General features: G+C 41.9%; 2 protein-coding genes across 2 annotated transcripts in view; one reads left to right on the top strand and one right to left on the bottom strand.

Moving 5' to 3' along the window:
* LOC143211943 (uncharacterized) overlaps window positions 1-22,247 on the top strand; it is a 53,548-nt gene extending 31,301 nt beyond the window's left edge. The window contains exons 2-5 of the mRNA XM_076430108.1: window positions 10,269-10,408; window positions 13,520-13,669; window positions 15,598-15,753; window positions 17,327-22,247. Coding sequence (XP_076286223.1) covers window positions 10,270-10,408; window positions 13,520-13,669; window positions 15,598-15,753; window positions 17,327-17,361 — 480 coding nt within the window. The 5' untranslated portion in view covers window position 10,269 and the 3' untranslated portion in view covers window positions 17,362-22,247. The remainder of the gene's footprint in view (window positions 1-10,268; window positions 10,409-13,519; window positions 13,670-15,597; window positions 15,754-17,326) is intronic.
* On the bottom strand, window positions 21,324-23,270 carry Wrm2 (wurmchen 2 transmembrane micropeptide). The gene has a single exon (XM_076430115.1). The coding sequence runs from the start codon at window positions 23,268-23,270 to the stop codon at window positions 23,091-23,093; it is 180 nt and encodes a 59-aa protein (XP_076286230.1). The 3' UTR covers window positions 21,324-23,090.
* Between the last annotated feature and the right edge of the window lie 92 nt (window positions 23,271-23,362).

The following is a 23,362-nucleotide window of genomic DNA, read 5'->3' on the forward strand; positions in this document are numbered from 1 at the left end:
GAATGGACCAAACGACTTCAATTTCTCTGTAAGGCTAGAAGAATTAGTTTAGTAAATGATGTGTAAAAAATATGTTGGAAAAATGCATTTGGACGGAACTGTGAAAAACAATAGTAAATGTATATACATATATATATATGTATAAATTGATATATATATATATAAAATTAGCTGCAATAGACTGCATTATTAATGAAATGTCTAATTCCAAGTGTTCGTCTCTAGTCTGTCAAACTCAACGAAGCAAAAAAACCTGAAACGAACCAGCTCGTCTTCTGTGATTACGAGAAGCGTGCAGTATCTCTGAGGATCAATTTTCGAGAGTCTCTTTGAAGATATAGCCTCTCTCCGTCAAGCCGTTGCACATTATGCGCTCCCATTGCAAGGAAGGACCTTGAAACAATGATTTATGCGTGTCGTCGCGCACCCTTTTGCCAACCGAATCAATCTGCAGCTTCCGTGGCCGGGATCGGTCAGGGCCGATGCGCAGCAATTTTCGCCTGTCTGTGTATGTGTATGTGTCTCTCCTCTCTTGATCATCATCATCATCGTCATCATCATCGCGGCTCCGTTCCGCATATTTATGAAGCGACACCGAAAAAAGAAAGACAAAAAGTAAAAAGGTGGCCAGTCGGTTTCGCTGCCGGCGAAATTCGGGTGACACCCTTATTTATTCGTCCGCGCCTCCTCTAGTTCCTTTTTTTTTCGCCTCCGCTTTTTCTTTTCTCGGTCGAGCACACACTCCAAAAGAGAATAATTGTGGCCTCGTTAGATCCGATGCGATCAAGCGAAAATATTCTCAAATCACGGCCCACTAAACTCGTTTCGGGATTATTAGTTATATCCCGAGGAGAACGTTCTTGTTCGTTCAGAATTTCGTGGAAACTAAACTTTTCTTCTTCTTCGAAGAAGGAGATCGTTCTTAGCCTGTTCAATTTTTCATTGTGCCCGTAATTATTGCTATGTAGGCATAAAAGCCTAAAATGATAAAAATGAAGGTATTGAAGAATTTACGAAGCTCCTACGATATTTTTCCTTCGAGGAAATTGCTCGCATTGTGGATAATCTGCTGGATGGAAAGTCGATTCCATATTTATCGCAGAGGTTTTTCTCGAAAGGTTAAACAGTGAGAGAAGAGAAATAACGTTCTCTCTCCCTTTATTATCCACGTTTATTAGAATTGATCCAGGATACTTTTTCTACTTGACAGTGTTCAAGCGTGTTCCGTTTTTCAGGATCGGTGGCGATTTTCTGGCACGGCCGCTCGTCGTTAATCCCGAAAATTACTGCGATACAACGAGCGATCGACGGCACAGATATTGGGAATTACAACGCCGCCGTGTTCCTTGTAACATGTGAAATTTTCCGGACGATCGGGCTGGATCGGTGTTCATCGAGTGCACATGTACCGGGTGTTGTACAACTCGCGGTACAAACTACGAGATACACGAGAAAAGTTGGCGAACGCATTCGAACATCAATATGTTCAACAAGCATCTTCAAACATTCACAGTCCAACTCCTCCATAAGAAGATGTTGTGATTTTTGTTTTCTCTACTTTTTCGAGTAGAATCTTGTGACAGCTCTAATGTGACACCCAGTACACTGTACAATGTATATCGTTAGTGGAGGGAAAGCGTTCGATCGCGGGAGGAAATGAGTCGAGCGTAATCGGGTTTGGAATATTCATTACAAGAATAATTCGAAGAACGTTGGTTCGCCGTGCTGCGTGGGCTCGTTTGTCGGAGTTTGAAGGATCGATGAGTGAAACGGGCAGGGACGTAATAGAGAAAGAACAGGAGAAAGAGAGAATAACAGAGAGCGAAAGAGAATAAGAGGGAGAGAAGCTGACGCTCCGGAAGAATATAAATTTTCCGCGCAAGTGGACACCCGAGGACCGCCGCCATTCTGGAGAACCGGCACTGTAGATAAATGTATATTATATACATATATATATGTATATATATATATATATATATATATATATATATAGTATATACTCGTTACTTCGGCCTCGTTATCGTTCGTTTGTCTCGAGCTTAATATACGCGACTAATTCCTCGTCCGTCGTTCTTCTCCATCCGATTCCGAGTTCCTTTCGCCATCGTCATCTGTCCTCCATTTTACTTTCGATTATCCACTGCGCCGCCATTCTTCAGCCCCATCCACGCCAGAATTCTTTCTTTCTTTCTTTTCAACGGGATTTTCTCTTCACGCGCCTTAATTTTCCTAATTATGTTAGTTCTGCACTCTTTGCAGTTCCATTCGAAGATATTCAACTCCATTGTTAGTGTTATTAGCGCTATTACCGCGACTCTGTGCAACCCCTGCGCAATTACGCCTCTGCGGAATTCGAAACCGGAGTTTAATGTTTCTAATTCACTGCTATTATATTTTCTCACTATTTTACCAACACGTCGCCAGTAAATCATTTTAATGAATTTCGAATGGTACAACATTTAGTTAAATCGTCGAACGATTGTCATTTCAAAGTTTACTCGTAATTCTCCGATGCGAAACACTTCCGTCGCGTTTCCACGGATTACTCGGTGAAAAAGTATGACAAACAAAAAAGTTTATTCCGCTAATTGGACAGAGGAGAAAAATACAGTGACCGACACTTCAGTCGCCCACTCCAGCCAATTTCTACGCATTTATCGCAATTATTTATACTGTCGACATTCTATACATATAAAAAAAAATGACAAACACTGTTCAATTTCCATACAAAATCCTCCGTGTGGCGTGTGAAAATTTGTCAGAAAAACACGACGGTTCCTAAACAAATTATTGAACGAGCCCCAGTGTTCCCCCGTGCTTGCTGAAATTGTTCGCGTTCCGCCAAAACTGAGAATTGGCGGATTACTAGTTTTTCCGAACATTCACGGTTTCATCGACAGAGAAATTCCTATTTGGCCGACATATTTCTTCGCAGTGATGCTTAAAAGGAATTAATCAGCCAGCCGTAGTGTTTGCAACTCTTTTGAACAGGTTCTGGTCCTCCAGGACACAGAATCCGACTTCTTTTCGCGTTTCAATCCTCTCGCAGCAAACGCACGCCCATTTTTCGCCGGCAGTTATCTTTCTCATTTTTCCCCGGTCGTTTCCTTTTGATTTCTCGCGGCGTTCTCGATTTTCTGCCGGTTCCCTCTTCCGCCCCCGCAGCTGCCGACGCTTTTACCGCTTTTTTCCCCTTCTTTTTCTTCCCCTCTGCCTCTGTTCTAGTGGCCGCTCTTTTCACCCCATAAGAATGCAGGCAGGCGGCGACGCGAAATGGCACGGCGCGGCAGCACGATTCGCGGAACTGCAGCTGCCGTTCATTAACGGCACGGTTATTAAACTTTTCGTCGCCGGTTTCGGACCGATTTGCGCCATTCTCTGCGCCCAGCTCGTTAAAATTCATTTTGCTGCACGCTCTCGAACCCGGCCGGCTATTTTTCCAAGGCGGAGACGTCCTATCGTCGGATCCCGGCCTGCCGAGCCCGTGATATTAGTTTTCTGGACAAACGACTCCATGTATGCGAAAACTTTCGGACCAAAATGTCTCTCACCGCCAGAACATAGAAGAAAGAATACGGATAAGACAAAACATTGACGCTGTACATTCGCCTGTAGTTTTTCTAAGTGATTGACACTGATCTTATTTATATTAGCGACTTCGAACAATCGAAATGGACTCTAGTTGTCGATACTTTTGTTAGAGGGATAATGGGAACTCGCTTGCCAAGACACGAAGAAAGCGATCGAATGCTGAAGATATTCCTTAGAGGATCGTTCAACGGTTTCGGAGAGGTAATTTTTCTCCAGCCGTCGAAGTAATCACTCTTCGACTCCAATCCATCGAACTACGTCGTTTGTTCTGTCCCATGAAAAGGGAACATACAGGCTTCTTTCACTCGTCCCGATGAAATCGTTCTTCTATTCGGAGAACGTCTTATCAATTTGGTGAAGAACATGTTGACCGTCGAAGTTTTTTAAAAATTACATTAACGCATCAACATATTCAAGTCGGTTCGAGGCCAGTACGTCCTTTTCACTTCCCAACAATTTTATAACAATCAAGAACCGCGCGCGAGCATACACACCCACACATACAGAGAACATTGAATCGACGGCTGCGCGGGAGAAAGGGTTGGCAAACAATGGGCGAGAATGCCAGAAAATAATTAATTTCTGATTGCTGTGAATTTTCCAGCAGGCTCCGCGAAAACAGCGTAATTTGTATCGGAACTCCGGGGAGGTAGCTCGGTATTAATTTCGCCGTTCTCATTCATTAGCGACACAATAAAGATTGTCCACGTATTTGTGCGACCGTCTATCCCGAGCATAAATATTTACGAGACCGGAGAAGAACGGAGGGAAAGAGAGACAGAGAAAGATCAAGAATTTCTTTCTCTCTCTCTTGTCGTAAGCTTATTAAAATTCCAGTGCGGCGCGATGTAAATGTTTCGAACGGCGAAAAGAATGAGAAATGGGGACCGGTTTAATTATAAATTGAAAAAGTTGCTGGCTAGTTTTCCGTTCGCGGAGCCTAGCCGCCGCGTTAACGAAGACCCGTTGTGCTCCTTAAGATTAATTAACGTCCCCTTTTCGTCGGAAACGAGCCCATGAGGCTTCTCCCTCCTCTTCCACCGACATTAAAAAATCATCGCTCCTCTACGCTGCTGCTATTCGCCGGCAATCCTTTCCGCATTTCCGTAATACCTTCCCGAAGAAGAAGACTTCGTTCACTCTGTTCACCTTGTTCACTCCACCGGCTCTCGTCGCAAAGCCGATGAACGGACCTTAAGTCGAGTGCACACCGGTGCAACAGAGTCGCATTGGATTGTGTAACCAGTGAACCGGTAAAAAATTTTACGGAACTTTCTATCCCATTATCATTCTGCGTTTCGAACTCGGTGGAGAGCACTGTTGATAAATTTCTATCCGATGCTGACTGGTATAGTGGATTTTCTGCATCTGTGACTATATCATTTATGGCAGACATAAGTAGGTGAAACACACGATAGAAGAGACGGATGAATTTAATATTGCTGGTACATTTTGCGCGACTTATTAAAATTGTTCAGAGAGGACAGGAATTTTTATGCAAAAATTTTCGACGTTGAGGTCCACGGTAAAAACAAAATCCGCTAGCATAGTGGCAGAAAGAGAGAGAGAGAGAGAGAACGAGAGTACCGTTTCGAGGGTGATATTAACGCGGGAAACTGCGGCTTTATGCGGGCACCATCGGCGTATTAATTTAGTCCGCTCGAAAACGCGTGCTATGTACGAAAACGTTCTCTCTCTCTCTCTCCCTCTCTCTCTTTCTCTCTCGAAAACCGCCCACGCTAATCCCTATTAATTGTACGCGATCGTTTCGTGTGTACATTGGCGCGACACCAGGCCGGGCCGCGCTCGCTGATTAACAATTACGTGTCTTCGTGTAACTTCGCTAAAACTTTCTCGGGGCGCAGTTTGCGGGCACGCTTTCGAATTAACAGCTCGACAAGCAACAATAAAAATTTGCATAGCCACTACCGTGTCTGTTCGCGCTGTTGTTCCCCGCTTTTTCCTCGATACCCACCACCACTGTCGACAGAATTGATATTATTTCCCAGTTGCAGTTAGAAACGAAGTGAGAGATAGCTTTTGATTAAATCGTCGAGAGAAATTCAATTCCCTCGAATCCTCCTTTTGCTCACGCAGAAAATTGCGTCCGCTCTTGTTGTTTTTACTTCGAAATCGCTAGACCCTTCCCTGCTCCTTGCTTTCAAACGATTGATATCCTTTTACGAATTTTTTTCACACATATTTTTCGTTCTCCAGTTTCACTCAGTTCATGATTTTTGCTCTTTTGTTCGTTCCACAGTCAATTTTCTGGAATATAGCGTTCATTTATCTCGACAAAAAAATTATCTTTCTCTTTCCCCCGTACTCTTTGATTGCACTTTCGGTTCTAGCCGAATTATTGGCTAAAGTGTGCGACGTCATGGGACCATGTGCCGTTTCAAGGAACAACTTGTGAAGCATTAACAGTATATGAACAATTAATTCATTGTCCTGCTCTCTTGTTGAAATCGTGATCTCACGATTTGTTAAAAGAGACAGACTTTCAGTAAATTGAAAAGATGTTGTTGATCGAAGTTGGTTCCCGTGATTTAGGGAATTGCAGTTTTGAAAACACGACCATTATTTTCTAGGACACGGCAATTCCAGGGTTCATTGTTTCAGGACTTTTTGCCAGTGGTCGTTTTTTTCTGCCGGATTCTTGCGATATTATTTGCGCCACCGTGACGGAAAAGTTGTACAGGGACGGGTGGGTCGGGGTAGTTTTAATTAAGTCTTTGAACGCGTTTGACCGAACGCAGAAGTCGCACGGCGAGTTTCGACTTCCGGTCGCCATGATGGATTTACTGCGACTCCGCCGAGGGAATGGCGAAACTTATTTTCTACATATTCCTGGGAAACCGCAAACTCGATTTTTCGATGAGTCTCTTTCTCTCTCGCTGGCGTGAGAATATGTTACACGGCTAAACATGTTTCGTACAGTTTCATGCGAAAAGCCGGAGTTAGAGAGAAGTAAACCGAGTAATTTCCAACTATACTTTATTTCGCCCGATATTTTATTTGCACGGGCATTTTAGTTACGCGTACATTCACTAAAATTTGATTTACACGAATGTTTACGACCATTTCATTTCCGCAAATATTTGCTACTATTTTATTTAGGCGAACGTGTACTGTTATTTTATTCGTGCTAACATTTGCCGTTATTTTATTTGCGCGTGCATACATATTAACGTTTCACTCGCAAAAATATTTCCGATTTTATCTAGCGTTCTAACTCTTCTGTGGACTTCCGAGAGAAGGTTTAATATTTGATTCGGTCGAATTGTTTCAAGTGTTCATTCTCTCGATTGTCTTGAGAGCAGTTTATAACAATCACACGGCAGTTACACCGCAGATTTCTGACCCCTAAATCGATCAATCGATCGTTTGACCGTCGATTTCGGATCGGCGAGCAAGCAAGTCGTGGCGTGTTCGCGCGCGCGCTGCGTTTTATTGTCTGAACTAGTCCCGATCGATTATACCATAAAGTAGCATCGCGTAATGAGATAAACGTATCATTGTTCCATTGGCATTGATTGTCGAAATCGTTGACGCAAATGGAAAAGATTTCAGTAATTGCCCTCCGGAGCAAATGTAAGAGACAAACGAACGTTTCCTCCCACGGCGGCCAGGGCGAATTGCTTACGGTATAATTTTCTCGCCCCCGCACTTCCCTATTAATTAACATGACGATTTAGCCCCCATGTACACAGAACCACCACACACACACACACACACGTACGCACATGTGTGCATTTGCACAGTGACTGTAAGCGCGCCTGGCAGATATTTAATATTCCTCGCGAGAGATGATAAATTTTCATTCGCCCAATACTTGCACCCCCGAAACACGTTTCACAGCGGCGCACGGTTTGTTTATTTAACACCGGGATCGTTCCTATGGCTGAACAACTGTATTCCGAGCCGTGCGTTCCTCTGCGACAATGTGCCGTTTGTTGAAACCGCGTTCCCTTAGGACAAACTCCTGAAAATGCACGCGAAAACGAGGAAACACAATGGGAACGTGTTTAACTTGATTTCTTGCGATTTTTGTCTGGTACTCTAATGGAAAACATTTCAACATTTTCCGTAAAATTCTTCAATTTATTATTGTTCGTAATATTTCTTTTTACATCGTCCACTGGGCAAGATATTTATTTTCGAGACGAATTTATCAGAGATTCTGAAAACATGAAATTTACGGCGCGTGCTTGCTTTTTGTCGCCAGGCATAGATCATTTCGAAACGAACCCGTGATACATCGTTTCGGTTGATTCTACTTGATCTATATGGTTCGCGCAGCTCGCATTGTATGATTGCACGGTATCGCTGCAGATTGAATTAATTGGGAATTCTAATAAATCTGCGGTGACGACCGCGACAGAGAACGGAAGCAAATAAATTTCGAATTCTACTAATTACTCGAGCTATACGCGATACGAACGACGATGCTCACTCTCTTTCCATTTTTGCCCGGCGTTTTTTGTTTCTCGCGATAAAAATCGAACGTTCGATTGTTTGCGGAATTGTTTCGATAAATCGCAAAAGTAATAATCACGCTAAGAATCTTCTTTTTACCACAATTATATTAGCTTGCCGAGTTGTCGTTGTTGTATGCGTCAAATCTTGTAATCGAATTTTGAACCACTTCCCGATGAGCTAGAGACTTGAAACTTTAAACATAGCTCAGAACTGGATGACAATGCAATATTAAAAAACAAATTTAAAAAACCACTGTGCGTTCAGGAGAAAAGAAAATTTTAATATTAACCGTCACACCTCGTCGCGCGACATTCGGTAGTACGTCACCGCGTTCAGCGATCCCCACTCCGCGCGCCAGCGCTCCCTACTCCACTACGCGTTCCCACTCCGACTCATCCCCACTCCTCTGACCCATTTCGCATCGAAGGAGCTCAGTCAGTGTGGTGTTCCGTTCATTCAGTCCCATTTCGGACAATTTCGGACTCCATCAAGAGACGTCGCCTTTCGGAGTCATCCCCTCATTCTATATCGCGTATTTCCTTACCTTGCGTTTCTATATCTTACTATTTCATACCAGTATTACTATATCTTGCGTTCCATTTAAAAAAGACTAAAAAGTAGAAAATAAAAAAATATATAAAAAAAGACTTTTTAAAAACCACGTTTATATTAAAATGCACTCAACAGGAGAAAATAATGTTTTTAGACATTAGTCACTATAAATAAAAGCGTGGAATGAATACAGTTTAGCGCTCCACGCTTGTATATATAGTCACTAATGTCTAAAAAAATTATTTTCTCCTGTTTAGTGCATTTTAATATAAGCGTGGTTTTCAAAAAGTTTTTTTTTAATTATTAGGTTGTCCCAAAAGTCCGTTTCGTTCTCGATTAAAGTGCAAATTCGGAGTAGTTCTTAAGAAAACCAATGGCATGGCTAATAAAGGGGAAGCTTAAGGAATAATAAAACATTAACACACGGAAGATTGTGTTGTTTGTGTATGCTGATGTTATCTAACAATATGAAATGTGGTGAAAGAAACTTTTAGGACAATCTAATATAAATATTACTGACGACGAGCTGTGTCGAGTCGACTTGCGATTGAAATTGCCAACGTTGCTGAACAATATCTCGTACGTTAAGAAATGCTCACCAGCTAATTCCAGGCTTTCGAAAAGCGGTGAAAAATCGTCGGCAGGTAATTTGTTAATTTAAGAACGCAACGTTCTCGACGGCCCCGCCAGCAAAGAATAAATAATTGGAATATCGACTGCGGCCGCGGCTATTTATGCAGCTGCGGTTGTTGCGGTCGAGGTTGAGGTCGGTAACGAGCTGAATGTTCTCCCACCTGTTAAAAACAGCCGGTTCTAACTGCGCGTTAAATAAAAATGAAATATTACAGTTAATCTGTGATTATAATTCCCGCGTCTCGCTTCGGGGAAACACAAGGCTGTCGCGGCGATCGATTCGATCGGAGTTTACGCCGGGAAAAACCACCGACCTAGTTGCCCTTGCGGCTAGGAAAATACCAGCGAGGATTATTTATCTAACTGCAAAAATATTAGTTTTTCCCGGGGCGAATCCCGCGAGACACTAACAACGAGACCGAACTTTCGCGCAGTAAATTTTCCAGCGCCTGGCCCGTTTGTAAACGCTGGTAAACAGTCGAGAAATATCTCTTTGAGTCTTTTATTTATTTATTTCGCGACGAGAGAGTGAGAGAGGAGAGAGAGACGAAGAGAAAATAGCTGACGCGGGTCTCCGAACGATTTTTCAACGAGCCGTATCAAACCTTGATTTTGTAAAAACATTTACACAGTGTTTTATTCAGCTTCGTTTTGTTTATGCCGTTTGTTGTTGCGAGGAGTTGGGTTGGTTTCTTTTAAATGGTGAAAAACGTGCTATTTTCGGTAGCTGCACGATTTCTTTAATGTGTGAACGAAATGAGTTAATATTTTGTTCGATTAAAAGTTAAAAGAAGGTTCTTCGTCGTTTGTTTGTGAAGTTAAAGAAGATTTTTAAGTGTAAACCGTGCCCACGCTTCGGTGTCGTACCTGTTGACACAGATCCGCGAAGTATTACGCTTTATTCGGGGCGTAAGTCCGCGCAAACGTTCGCGGTCTAGTTGTAATTAAAAGTTGCACTAATTAAGGGTGGCAAATTAACGGCGCCGCGTTTGCGGCTTCTCTTTTTCCAGAATGAAGCTGTGGTGGAGTCTAACGCTTGTGGCTGTCACCTTACTGACGATGTTTGTCACCGCGGACGCGGAACCCGATCTCTGGGAAGAGGACGACAAGGAGGTCCTCGTGCGAACCGTTCGAGGCACCAAAGAACGAGGTAACCGATCTTCAAGCTTAATTAAGAACCCGTGTAACCCACCGAATCCACCATCTTATCGATCCTCGAGATACTTTCCATCCGAGCTCAATTGCCACGAATTATTAAGTCCACCATTATTCGCTGCAATTAATAATGAAGTTGCGAACGCGATGATGGAGTTTCGTTCTTCTCGAGTGCAACGAATCTTCTAGATTCTCCACTATAAGATTCGGATAGCAACGTTCGATCGTTATATTTAAATCTAAACTCAAATTCAACTTTTATTCAAATGTAATCCTTTAATACCTTGAAACAAGAAATATACGACTTAGTCCACTTTCATAATTATGGGCAGACACAACGAATTTGTCGGCGCAAACGCGAAGTTTCGCGGGATTTCGTCGAATGGTTGGAAAATGGCCGGGAAATAGCGTGGGGGAGGATTAAGAAACGTTGTTCCGGGATAAGAGCGGAAACGAGAGTGGAGCCAGGGACCTGGTTGGATAAGGGAGGAGATTGCGGGGGTTGGTGGAGTCGTGTCGCATTAGAAAGGGGGGTCGGTCGAAGTTGAAATTTCGCCGGCCCCCTTTTCGAGGTTGTTCCCCGGGTGAAAGGCTCCGCAAGCCGATGAAGAAAAGGGTCTATCTCTCCTCTCCGGAAGCTACGATCCTGGCCCGAATAAATTTCTAAGAGCGGCAAATAATCTTAGCCGACAATGAAACGCCACCGGATGATATTCCAATTGTGTTCGCGGCCCCTGGCCACGGCAGAGGAAGCCCCCGAAAGATGAGAAAGAGCCGCTGAGACAAAAGAGCCTTTCATCTGCACGGGACGGGCCGCCACCGCGATACGACACTTCAATCCCTGGCTTGCAAACTGTTATATTATCGATTTCGGTTTTTCGCAACGTCCGCTGCGAATCACTGTCCTGGACACCTACGGTCTAGCAGGATAAGCATGCTCCAGCGGCACCCACCACATGTTTTATTAATCTCGTGTGTGCAAAACAATGCTTTTAGGTTGAAAGATAATCCCTCAAAACCTTCTTCGTTACAACTCTGCGAGTTTATTTTACATTATACAGAGCGTCCCAAAGATGTTCTTTCTGAGCCCAGCTTCGAATTCCCAGTAGTTTTCTGCATCATTCTCGATTCTCCATCTTTTCTTCGCCATAAATGTCGCGTTATCGATGGAGTAACGGATCGGAGGCTGTATTGGCCGGCTCTGATAATGGGAAACTTTATCGGCGTGGTTCGCGCGAAATGGCAGCGATCGAGTGGAATTCCTCTCGTTTCCGCGGAATAGCTACATTCTGCCTCGTGATCGCTTGATCGGCAGAAACTGGAATCTCTGCCACGATTCCTTCGGGGCAACTAGCAGGTGAACTGGCAGCGATGTGCAAATTATGGGTTCCGGGGTGGTTTCCTCTGCCGAAGCTGTTTTCTGTACAGGTCGCTTCAAAATCGTCCGAGCTCTCTGTAACAGAACAATTTTTATCTCGTTTTCTGACAGAACTTCCAGTTTTACGTATGCAGCAACCGTCAATAAAAGCAATATATTAGGTTGGAGGGAAAGTTTTGTCGTATTTGAAATAAGCAGGTAATTTTGCTTGTGTAACATTGAATAATATCAAACATACATTTTTATACATTCATTCAAATAGTTTCCTTAAGATACGACAGAACTTTCCCTCCAGTCTAATTATAAAATACTAATTTTGACTGTTTCCTATGCAAAGCACACGCTGTCTCTTCATAATAACATCTATTTGTAACATCCGCTAATAATAAGCAAAACGAAAAATGGAACGCACACGAAATTGTTCGCGGTACATCTTCAACGTCCAACGCCCTGTTAATCGAAAGCATTTAATCAAGCCAGTTATGAGCGCACGACCCGGTCGAGGCACGAAGCGGAAAGAAAGAAAAAAAATCGAGAAGGGGTGAAATATTTGTCGGAAATTCCGGCCATTGAAATGCCGGTATAAATTATTCAAAGTTTCATAATTGGCCGGGGGGGGGGGCTTTATTAAAAATTTACTGGGTCGGCTGGCCGAGCGCTCAATGTTCGACAAAGCGCTGATAATTAAATCAAACGAGAATTCACGATAATAAAAAACCGGCGTAGACGGCCGGCGTCGCGTTTACGCGTTCTGCCCCTACATTGTATTTGCCGTTCATTCAACGATCAATGTATATCGGGATATAGCGTTTTAATGAAAGCGCGTTTTACCAGTCGCTCGGCGATGAAAGATTACAACTAGCCCCCTGTGGCCCCGTTATTACTACAATCGCATTCCGCGATTCGAAAACCGGTCGCCGAACCCTTGCGATTTTAGGTTTAGCGACTGTGGTATGGTTCCGATAGGAAATCGTATGTTGGACGCGTAAAACAACCCGTAAGAATTTTATGGTGGGAGTTGAAATACTTTGGAAACGTTTTACAACGGATATTTATGGCTTCCTGTTAGGTTGAATGTATTCTAGCCTGCTGGTGGAGGGTCGAGAGAATTATTCAGTGAATTTACTGGTAAATATTGACAATTGAGATAACTGTAAAAGACTTTCGTTAAATTTAGATTACAAGAATCCTCTATCCTCCTACGAGCTGTTACTGAACGGCTTCACCTAACGCAGACGCTTACAATGTTCCGCATTTCACGTGGATTTCCAGATCTAATCTAGAACTAACCCAAACCTATTATTTTTATTATTTTATTTCTTGTTCCGAACTGCAAGACTGCAGAGTGAAGGCTTTTCTGCCCCTACACTCCGGCTCATAAGTCTTAGGACAGTGATCATACATATTTTCATCCAACTCTGTGAAAATGAAATAATCGTTGAAGGATGCGAACGAATTTTTCCTTATTTAATGGTTTACATGTCAAGGAAAGGATGCTGCACTCATATATCAAACATCTTACCAAGAAGTAAAAAAATGTCCTAAGACTTATGAGCGGGAGTGTATATTGTATATCCTGAATTGTAAGAGGTTCCGTGTCTTTCGATCTCGGAAGAACGAGTTGATGGTAATTAAGGAATTCGTAGGCTCTGTTCGGAAATTCCTCTGACCACTCCGAGAGCCGTGCCTCCAATTATCTCCACTGACGTTTTGCATCTGTTGACGTAGCATCCGGCAGCGCCGCATCGTGCAAATACGAGAGGGGTCAATGGTCGGAATGCGACCCGCAAACCAACACACGGTCCCGTACGCTGAAGCTTAAGAAGGGCGACAAGTCCTGCGAGCAGACCAAGACCATTCAGAAGAAGTGCAAAAAACGTATGGGACCCCTTTGATCCACCATCTTCCCGTATCGCGAATCTATTCGTTCACCCGTCGTGAGAACGTTTTTGGCGCCGCGCCCGAGGAATTTTTAGCAGTCGCCAATTCTATCGTGACAGTGGGGATTCATCGAGAGACCAGGGATCGTAATATCAAGCTACCGGATCCTCCTGACGTGTGTTCGGCTAATTAATACAGTTTAAATTCACGGGAGGATCCGGGCGCGATCGGATGTCCGCGTTCTTCGGCTTGGAGCACGGGTTTAATGGACTCGGCTAATTAGCGGGCTATCCCCGTCGGGGGCGTCTTAATTAATTAAACGAGTCGAAAGAATGACACGACGTGTCCCAGTTATCGGTGATTTCGGGCGACGCAGCTTGCTCTCTCGGTCTCTGTTAATCAGCCCTGATAAAGTCGCCGGGGGACGACAGGATCTCGAAGAAATCCTGCCGAGATAATGGGCGAGCCTGATCCGGCAAATTGAGAAAAGAACGACCGTTTTCTGCATAAATCAATGGTGTGATAGTCCTTCGAAAATATTCTCTGGATATCGTTTCGTGAAGTTTAACACGTTCGTTAGAAGTTAGCCCTCCCTTTTTCCATTTTTTCAATTTTCTCTATTTTAATTCTATGAGAAATTAATTAAGTTTATATTATTCGTAAGTAAACGTAAAAATAGAACTTCTGAAGGCGACTGCGGCCTAGCATAAAATTTCGAGATCGATTCAACCCATCATCTACAATAAATTCTCAAAAATTCTACATCAGGCTCGCCCCTTAAATTACTCGGGACGAGATCATACGCATCGGGAACAGAAGAGAATAGAAAAAAAAACAATGGTCGCCAGCGAAAAAACTCGTCGCTATTAAACGCAGCCTCAGTTCGAAAACTTTTTAATTTGATGGATGCCGGTTTCGATTCGGTTTCAAAGTTGGACTTTCCCGGGATTTTTTTTTGCTTATTGGTTTACGAGACTGCTGAATCGTGGTTTCGAGGGGAATTGTAGATTTAAACAGTCATTTTTTTTTTTGAACCGTGGCGAAGTCGTAGTTCACAGGTCCGCCGAATTGCAAAGGAATATCGAGCATAAAATTGCCAAACCACGAGGAATTTTACGATATTAAATCAGAGAACCGCCGGATAGTAATTCTGGGGAATATTGGTTGAGATATCGTGGCACGAGTTGCTGGAGAATACTCGGAAATTAGTAACCAGCCGATTGTAGTTAGTAGACCTCAGGAATTTTACGATATTAAATCGGAGAGCCGAGAAAAAATTGAATTTTAGAAGGAAAATGTGCGGAATTCTCTCGACACGAGTTACAGGAATGTACAATTAGCTTAATGAAATAGAATATTAGAATAGAATGAAATATATAGAATTTCTCCTGTTCATATTGTGTTCCGTAATTGTACGATTGATTTTTAACGAATTTTTTGGGAAGTTAGTAGAAATATTCAAGGGATTCTTGGGGGAAAAATTGTGTGGTATTCCGTCATCCGTGGTAGAAATTACAAAGAACTAGACGAGGTCGTAATTAGTAAAATCAAGTTTGAAATTTGGAAGCTCAGCGCGCTACTAGTTAGTAAATTGAATACTTTCAGGCCGTCGTTAAGGATCATGAATATTTGGGAAGTTACTAGGAATATTCAGCAGTCTTTTAAGTTAAGGGGTTCCTAGGGGACAATGCAGCGTCGCGTATAGTTACCAGGTGAATCCCCGTAGGCAGCGTTATAATTCCCCGGCGGCTATCTAGACGGAATTACGAGTTTAAAGAGGATCTTCGGAAAGACTCATCGAGATCGTGTCGTTCCGTAACGAGAGATGCACCGTCGTTGTCGCTACGTTAACGTTCCATCGTGGGTGAACATAAATGGAGTTTATGGCAGTATGATTATCATCCTTATGTTTGCGGGGAGTACAGCTTGCCGGTACGAAAAGGGCACGTGGACCGGATGCGTGAATCAGCTGATGACGAGAGTGGACAATTTGAAGACGAACAGCGATCCGACCTGCGAGAAAATGCGCCGGCTCACCAGGGGCTGTAAATCGGAGACAAACACCAAGAAGAGCAATAAAGGTATACCCTCCACAATTACATAACAATTACATACATTCCATTACTAGTAGTATAAATTCCATTTGTGTAGACGAGAGGTTCTATTGTACTTTGTACTCCAGCGTTGTTTCGCGATTTTTATCAGCCCTAAATGCAGACAAGTATTCGATCGAACAAATTACAAATTTTCTTTTGTAAGGTACAGAAGTGGAATAAAAATTTAGTCGATTAATGAAGGAATTCTCTTGAAAAAGTGATCGATCTGTGAGACACTCATTACATTTTTGTACCGGAGAATGAGCACAGTAAACCTAGCTGCGAAATCGATATACAGTGTGCGTACTTGAGGTTCTTTGAGAAGATAAAAGGATTAGTTTACGAGCTGTAAATACTTTTGAAATTTTTTATCTGTGCCCCTGTAATGAAAATTTAGAAGATGCATTTGGTAGCAAAAAAAAGAAATTAAATGCTAATGGTTTTTGGTCACAATTACGAAGGGAAACTTTATTATTATTATTTATTTTTACCATTAAAAAAAGAATTATTTACACATGAGCTAAGTAAACTAATTTTTAAAAAATTATTCGTTTTTAAAGAGTGTACGAACACTACACCCACTGTTGAAGGAGATCGCGGCGTGTGTTCCCTTTTTACTGTTCTCGGGAAAATGGTCCGCGTCGCTGATAAAATCACGTAAAAACGAATCTTCCCCGAGATTATATTGAACGACGCCAACAACCCCATTGTCTGGCACCTTCAGTGGTCTGTTGTAGTCTAGTTGTACTCGAGATTGACACTAGTGTCGCAGCGGCGAGGCTTCGTCAAGCACGCTTGACGATGGCATTGACGGATTTAAAGATAGGTTATTGAAGCGTCTCCTTGGGGTCACGGACAAAAGAACCAGCAAATGCGCCGTGTAAACGTCTGAATAGACAGGAGAAACTTCGGTCCAAGGTGGACGTGTTTCTGTGTCTCATCCAATGATCACGCCCGTGATCCCGTATGCATCAGCATTCATCGCGAATAAGCTCACGAGATTCATTCAAATCCCGTTTTTCCCCGCTTGAAAACTGTGCTCTTAATCGTTCACGCAGGGTACAACGTATACGAGCGATAGACCATTGCTAAACCATTTGCATCATAAGGGAAAATGCATAATTTTTTGATTAATGCGTATCTCCTTTACCACCAATCTTTTCTTTATTATACTCGAATGGGAAGATCCCAAGAAAATTAACAAGGAGCTTCATATTTTACTGCTAGTATATCATCACTCCAATATGTATAAGTAAATTCACATTCAATGAAAAACTACTTCAACGCAAAATAAATATTTGACAGTGTTGACAACGTTTATACTCGAAACGCTAAATTTAAAGTTTTGAGATTGTACGTTGTACACGCGAGTAATTAAAAGTTAATATCAAAGCTGCAAAGTGATCTGTGCATTTTGGTTGCCTACACAAAGGCACCTGCACGGCCGGTTGCCTCCGGCCGGGTTAAAGATCTGTTTTATCGACCTGTCCTAAGTGGGGCATCTATATTCGAATTTTCTGGTCGTGCGAACATAATCACTGTGCGTAATCTGTTTCAGGTGAACGATCGAACAAAAAGTCGGGAAAACAGTAAGCCGGGAGAGTCGTCGACCTATCACACAAGGTGGTGTCCGGACGTTCTGTTTCGGCAGCACGCAACGAAAACACAATCTTGTCTTTTCGATGTGAAACTCTAATTTTTCGACTAAAATAAAAAAAAATAAATATGAAACCGCAAGAAAAACCAATACAAGATAACTACTGTCTAGCGTGAGCGTAAACGAACGAGCAAAACAACGTCTGCGGTATTTCCGGAGTTGACTGACAGCGGCCGTGAGATTCGAAAACAGAAAAAGAAACGATTTTCTCGAAACGTTGTTGAAATGAACGTTCGTAGTTAACGGGGGGACACGGATTTCCGGGATTTCGGAGAGCATCGTTTGTTGGTAGACGGCCGATCGTCGGTAACAGTAATCGAGCGGGCGCGTCGTTATAGTTGGCGAAATATCAAATGACGTAAAAATTTGTTAATCGCGAGGACGCGCCACATCGAATAACTGTGGCCGATAATGCGCCACTTAACCGTTCCATCGGCGTTGAAATTACTGCGTACCAATTTCCGTATGAACATTGCGAAACCGTATCCTCGACGCAGCGGCATAGTCATTAATTATCGATTATCCTCCGCCTTCCACCCACTCGTAGTTACCGTGCATTATACCTGCTCGTTCGAGGAATTAATTCGATAGAGTAACAAGTGTCTTCGAGGCACGGACGGTGGCCAGGACGTAGCATGATTTTGTCAAATTATTCGATCGTGACGGAGAACTGTTGTCCCATCAATTTTGAGGAGGCAGACTCGTTTTTCCAGGATTGCATCTCGATAATACAAAGATGGGTTTTTTTCAGTAGTTAAGAATGCTAGATAAAAGGTCGATCTAGTCCTATTCTTTCGTTTACGAGGCGTAATTTGCACTATTCGGAAGCATACAGATGCGCATGTAGCTATTTTCACAAAGCTGCGACAGCTGTATGTTTCCGAGTAATGCAAATTACGCCTCGTAATCGTAAAAATAGGACTTTTGAGGGTGATCGCGGCCTAGATTGATCTTTTATCTAGCGCTTTCCACTACTGAAATCCCATCATTACCGAGAAATGAGAACGCGCATCCCGCACCCTTGCAATCCTGGAAACGAGTCTACCCCTTCAAGGGAAACAAACCCTAGAAAAATTTTCTTAGGGACTGCTTCACGACTCAAACCGTTCATTATGTTTAATGAACACAACCCTTGTTGTATTTCGATATTAATTATGCTCATCCCTGGCCCTCGATTACGCCTCAAGTGTATATATGCGAGCGATACGACAAACATTGACCCCGGTTGCATTTAAAACGATTTGTTCATTCACTATGCTACTGCCTTGACGATACAATGGAGAAACGACTGCCGTTGAGATTCTGTACGAAAGATATTCTCGCCGAAGCAATGTACAGCGGCGGAAACAATGTTTCGTACACCGTTGCTTCGAATTGACAATATTCTCAGCCTAACACTACCGTGCAAATCATCATTATACTCGATGGAACTCTGCGAAACAGTTTTCAGTCAATCATTTTTAACGTAGCGTCGCACTGGGATTGGTATCAACGATAGAAAGCAGATTAGGTGTACGAATATTCTTTTCTCCCGGCTGTAAGCATCGTTCGGAGAAGTCCATTCGTACTTCCACCGTTGTACGATTTGTCGTAGCGTAGCGATCCCCGATTAGATTATTATATTAGACTGCGGATATATGCAAAATAAAAATTGTCTGTACAAATTGTACGAAACAGGAGCCGCATAGAAAATTCATTCTTAGTTTAAAGATTCTAATCAGGACGAACTAACACATTGATATTGTTTTAAATTACTCACCTTCGTCCTGAATGCGTAAAATCCGCAGTCTAATTATTATATAGTGTTTATCTTTCTCTCGAGACGTCGACAGATGTGAAAAGGAAAGGGTCTCTGTTGTTTTTTTCGAAAAGAAAAGAAAGGTGTCCGTTAACTTTGTCTTCCTCCGGCTGAAATGAGAAAAAGAGGTATGGCGTCGATGGCCGACGTTCAATTCATCGAATACCGTTAGCTTTTAGACGCGTGCACACCCCTGGTGTACGATTTCCGTTCAGGCTGACTACTCTGTTCAGCTCCTCTCCCGTATTTCGACTAGCTGTGTTTACACTTAAAACCAGGTACAATGTTTGTGGACAGAGATACGGTCCGTTGTAGAACGCAGCGTGCCCTCCAACGCAAGAAGAAATCTCACGATTCCGAAGAAACTGTGGCGCTAGCTTCAGGATTGCCATGCATTCACTTCTACAATGTTGTATTTCTTTATTTTGTATTTTAGAATCTGGTTCTTTTCGGATCAATGTTGATCTTTCAATGTTGAACGTTTGTAAAGCAAATCAACCAGAAGTTAACAGGTTGTTTTACAATCAGACTGATGCGTTTCAATTAACATTTCATTTAACCGTTGATCCACTAATCTCGATCGTCGAACCATTCCAGTGTTTCTTCTTGTACCTTGTACAATAAGCATTTCGCATCTGTGTGCACTGAGTTTTACAATCGACTGTATATATCGTCTCTTATAAGTAATATACAGTGTTCGATGTTAACTATGTCTTCTAACAACGGTTTCCAAACCTTCCGGATTTTTTCTGCAACAATTGGCCGATGTTCAATCGGCTGTACAATTGAACAAACTCCTGCGAAACGATATATGTAATAACGAAATGAATTAGGAACATGAATTAGAAACGCGTTTCTCTCGGAGAACGTTGTACCTAAAAGTTTGGGAACCGCTGCGTTACATGATAAGCACGATTCGATAATTAATACCATTTCTCCGATATTGTACTAACGATCCTTCTGGACAAGATGGCTAGACTCGTTTCTAGGATTGCAAGGGTGCGGGATGCGCCTTCTCGTTTCTCGATAATGCAAAGATGGGGGTTTTCAGTGGCGAAAAGCGCTAGATAAAAGGTCAATCTAAAAATCCTATTTTTACGTTTGCGAGGCGTAATTTCAGACACTTACTTATATCTTCAACAAAATGGTAGTTAAAAAATACAAGCTTCAGCTTGATCTGATTGTTTTATTTTGATTAGATGCAGTTATTTGAAGAAATAATGAAAATAATGAAAAATTACGTAAACGTAAAAGCAAGACTTTCGAGGGCGACTGCGGCCTAGACTGGTCTTTTATTTATTATCATTAGACTGCGGATCTTTATGCATTTATGAAGAAATTGATTCAGCGAAATATAAATCAGTAAAAGATTTTAAAAATTCAAGAATACTGTAATGTTGCTTTTAATGTAACAAAGTCGTTGAGGGGTGAAATCAATTTTTATTTTATTCCTGCTTCTCACAATCAATGCAAGACATTTCTATTTTGCATAAAGATTCGCAGTCTAATTATCATTGATTGCTGAAAATCCCCATCTTTGCATTATCGAGAAACGAGAAGGCACACCCCGCCCCCTTGCAATCCCGGAAACGATCCACCCCCTTAAGAAGAGAACGAGAAAAATCTAAGAAACGTCGATGTATACAGTTGTTATATGTGTCTCGTATTATCTCTGAATGGAAAATCGTAAACTAATAACGAAAGCCGAATGAGCATAAAAATCAAATTAACATAACGCAGAGTCTCAAGCGTATCTCGTGGTGCCAGGTGCCTAATCGTGCAAACGATTAGGTCGCGGCCTCACGAGACGTTCCATTGAAACTAATAGAAATCAAACCCTTTTCCCCGGATACAAGATTGTATTTGTTTTTAAGTCTAGATGTATACAGAGGAAAAAGAATTCGACAAATAAGGTCAGCTGGTACAGATTCTGACGCGTCGACCTTACAACGAATGCATCCGAGTATCTACAGGTCGTTCCAATTCACACATCCACCGAATCTGTCCTCGCCATCTTGAATAACGGATGAAAAATTACAAAGAAAATAGTTCCGGTTGTACAGTGTGACCGATATTTAGTTGCACTTTCGTTCGACTGTATTTGTGGCCTTGAGGCGTAAAAAAAAAACAACTCTGTCTCCTATGTATTTTGAAAAACAGCAAAGACAGCAGAGGGTGGCCATTGTAAATGGGACGTCCTGTATTAGTATCTTTCGGATACGAGGATGGTACGGTGATTGGTCGATCGTAGGCTAGATTACATATGTAACACCATATCATCATTACGCATTAAAAATGAAACAATGGTAAAAGAAAAAAAAACAAATAAATAAAACGAATCTATCGATAGGCTAAGATTAGCATTGTCTACGTTCTATGGTCTCTTCTAATTGCTATCATTAAACGTCTATTAAGCGTAATTAATAAACCTGTGCTTCACCTTTCTCTGTGTGGAACTCGATGGAAGTTCTTCCGTGTTTTAAACTGCATTGTAACATAGCAGAATTGTAACGATAGAAGAATGATTAAACGCGATCGATTACTATGTTAACCGTCTTTCGAACGCGGGCGAGCGATTCAAATTGTTCTAATTTTTTGGAAGTCGAAATCGCATCGCTCGTAGCAATTCTATACAGTTTATAATCAAAAAAAGTTTCTTCGATCCTGTTGAATATATAGTTGAAATTCGTTGGTAGGAGTATTTTTCTTTGCACCAGATCAAAAAAGAAACGAAAGCGCGACGGTAATTGGTTAATCAAAGGATACGAGAAAAGATGTCTTGATAGAAAGTAACAGCTGAGGTTTTAATTGGCTAGGCAATCGAATCAAATTAAACATTTCCTAAATCAAATATCTCGTAGTTCGTGGGAAATCGTCAGCGATTTATTTACAAGCTGACGTTATTACTGAGCGCAGAAAATTGTATAATGTATCTACATACTTACTTATTAAATAATTGTGTAACCGTTACACATGTAATAAAAATCCAATGTTGTCAATAAAAACTAAATATTATATACAAAACTACTGACCGGCTTCTGTCTATCCAGACCCGGTTAATTAACCCGATTAACCCATTCTTGCAGGGAATTCGTTCTTCTTACTTAATTGAAGCTCATTACGTGGGAGTCGTTCGTGCGTATAAAATCCACAGAGTTTCTGTATAAAGACAAGCACGTTTATTTGTCAAAAAAAAACATCTATCAAAATTACAAAAATTCGACGATAAAAGTGTTACAAGAACAGTATCAAATATTTAAAAAGTTGGACGAATTTTCCGTATCTGTTTTCATAGAATACGAACAAAGTTATTAATAAATCTGTATACCTTTAATACATATATTTAAATCAACCTACTGGCACGTCACAGTAGAAGATAAGGCAGATCGTAATGAGGACTTCACCTCTGGACGGAATGACTACACTACTTATCCTACATGTACAAAAGTGTTGTATAAAAGTCATATATAATGCGTAGACTGTGGATCTTTGTGCTCAAGAAAAATTCTCTTTCTTCAACAATCTTAATATCTTGTAAACATTGTTTCAAATTGCACCTAGTCGTTTTTACACATAAAATCCGCAGTCTAATAACGTGTCAATTGCTGTGGCGTCTGTGCTACTAAAGTTAAGTAGTACTAATTGTTCAAACATGTATAAATGTTCCGTAAACTGTTATGTATAGATATGAAGTATGTACAGGGTGTTTCAGCAAACTGGGACAAGCTGTATCTTCGAAATCGAATAGAAAATTTTCGTTTGCGGTAGAAGACGCATTTTTGCGTCGAGCTGTAAACGAGTACAGCTTGTCCCAGTCACGTGGAACATCCTGTACACTCTTCGAGATTCAGTGAAAACACGTTGATTTCACGCCATGGAAACTGAGAGTTTTCTGGAGTACGCTTTTCCTTCCCATTCCTGGTCAGACGGCACGGCAGTATGTCGCAATTTGCACAGCCGTGAGCCATACTTCAGCATCACTATAATAATGCAAACTACGAAAAGAGTCAAGCACGTGGTTGCCGGCCAGAATATGTGCAGTCCCATCTTGGCTCCTAATTTTACAGCTTTACCCTGTGTATCTGGTACACCTGTTTCCAAACTTTGGTTATAGAAAGTGTTAATCGATCTGACAACGT

This window comes from Lasioglossum baleicum, chromosome 9 (genome assembly GCF_051020765.1).
Source record: "Lasioglossum baleicum chromosome 9, iyLasBale1, whole genome shotgun sequence".
In the NCBI taxonomy this organism is placed as follows: domain Eukaryota; kingdom Metazoa; phylum Arthropoda; class Insecta; order Hymenoptera; family Halictidae; genus Lasioglossum; species Lasioglossum baleicum.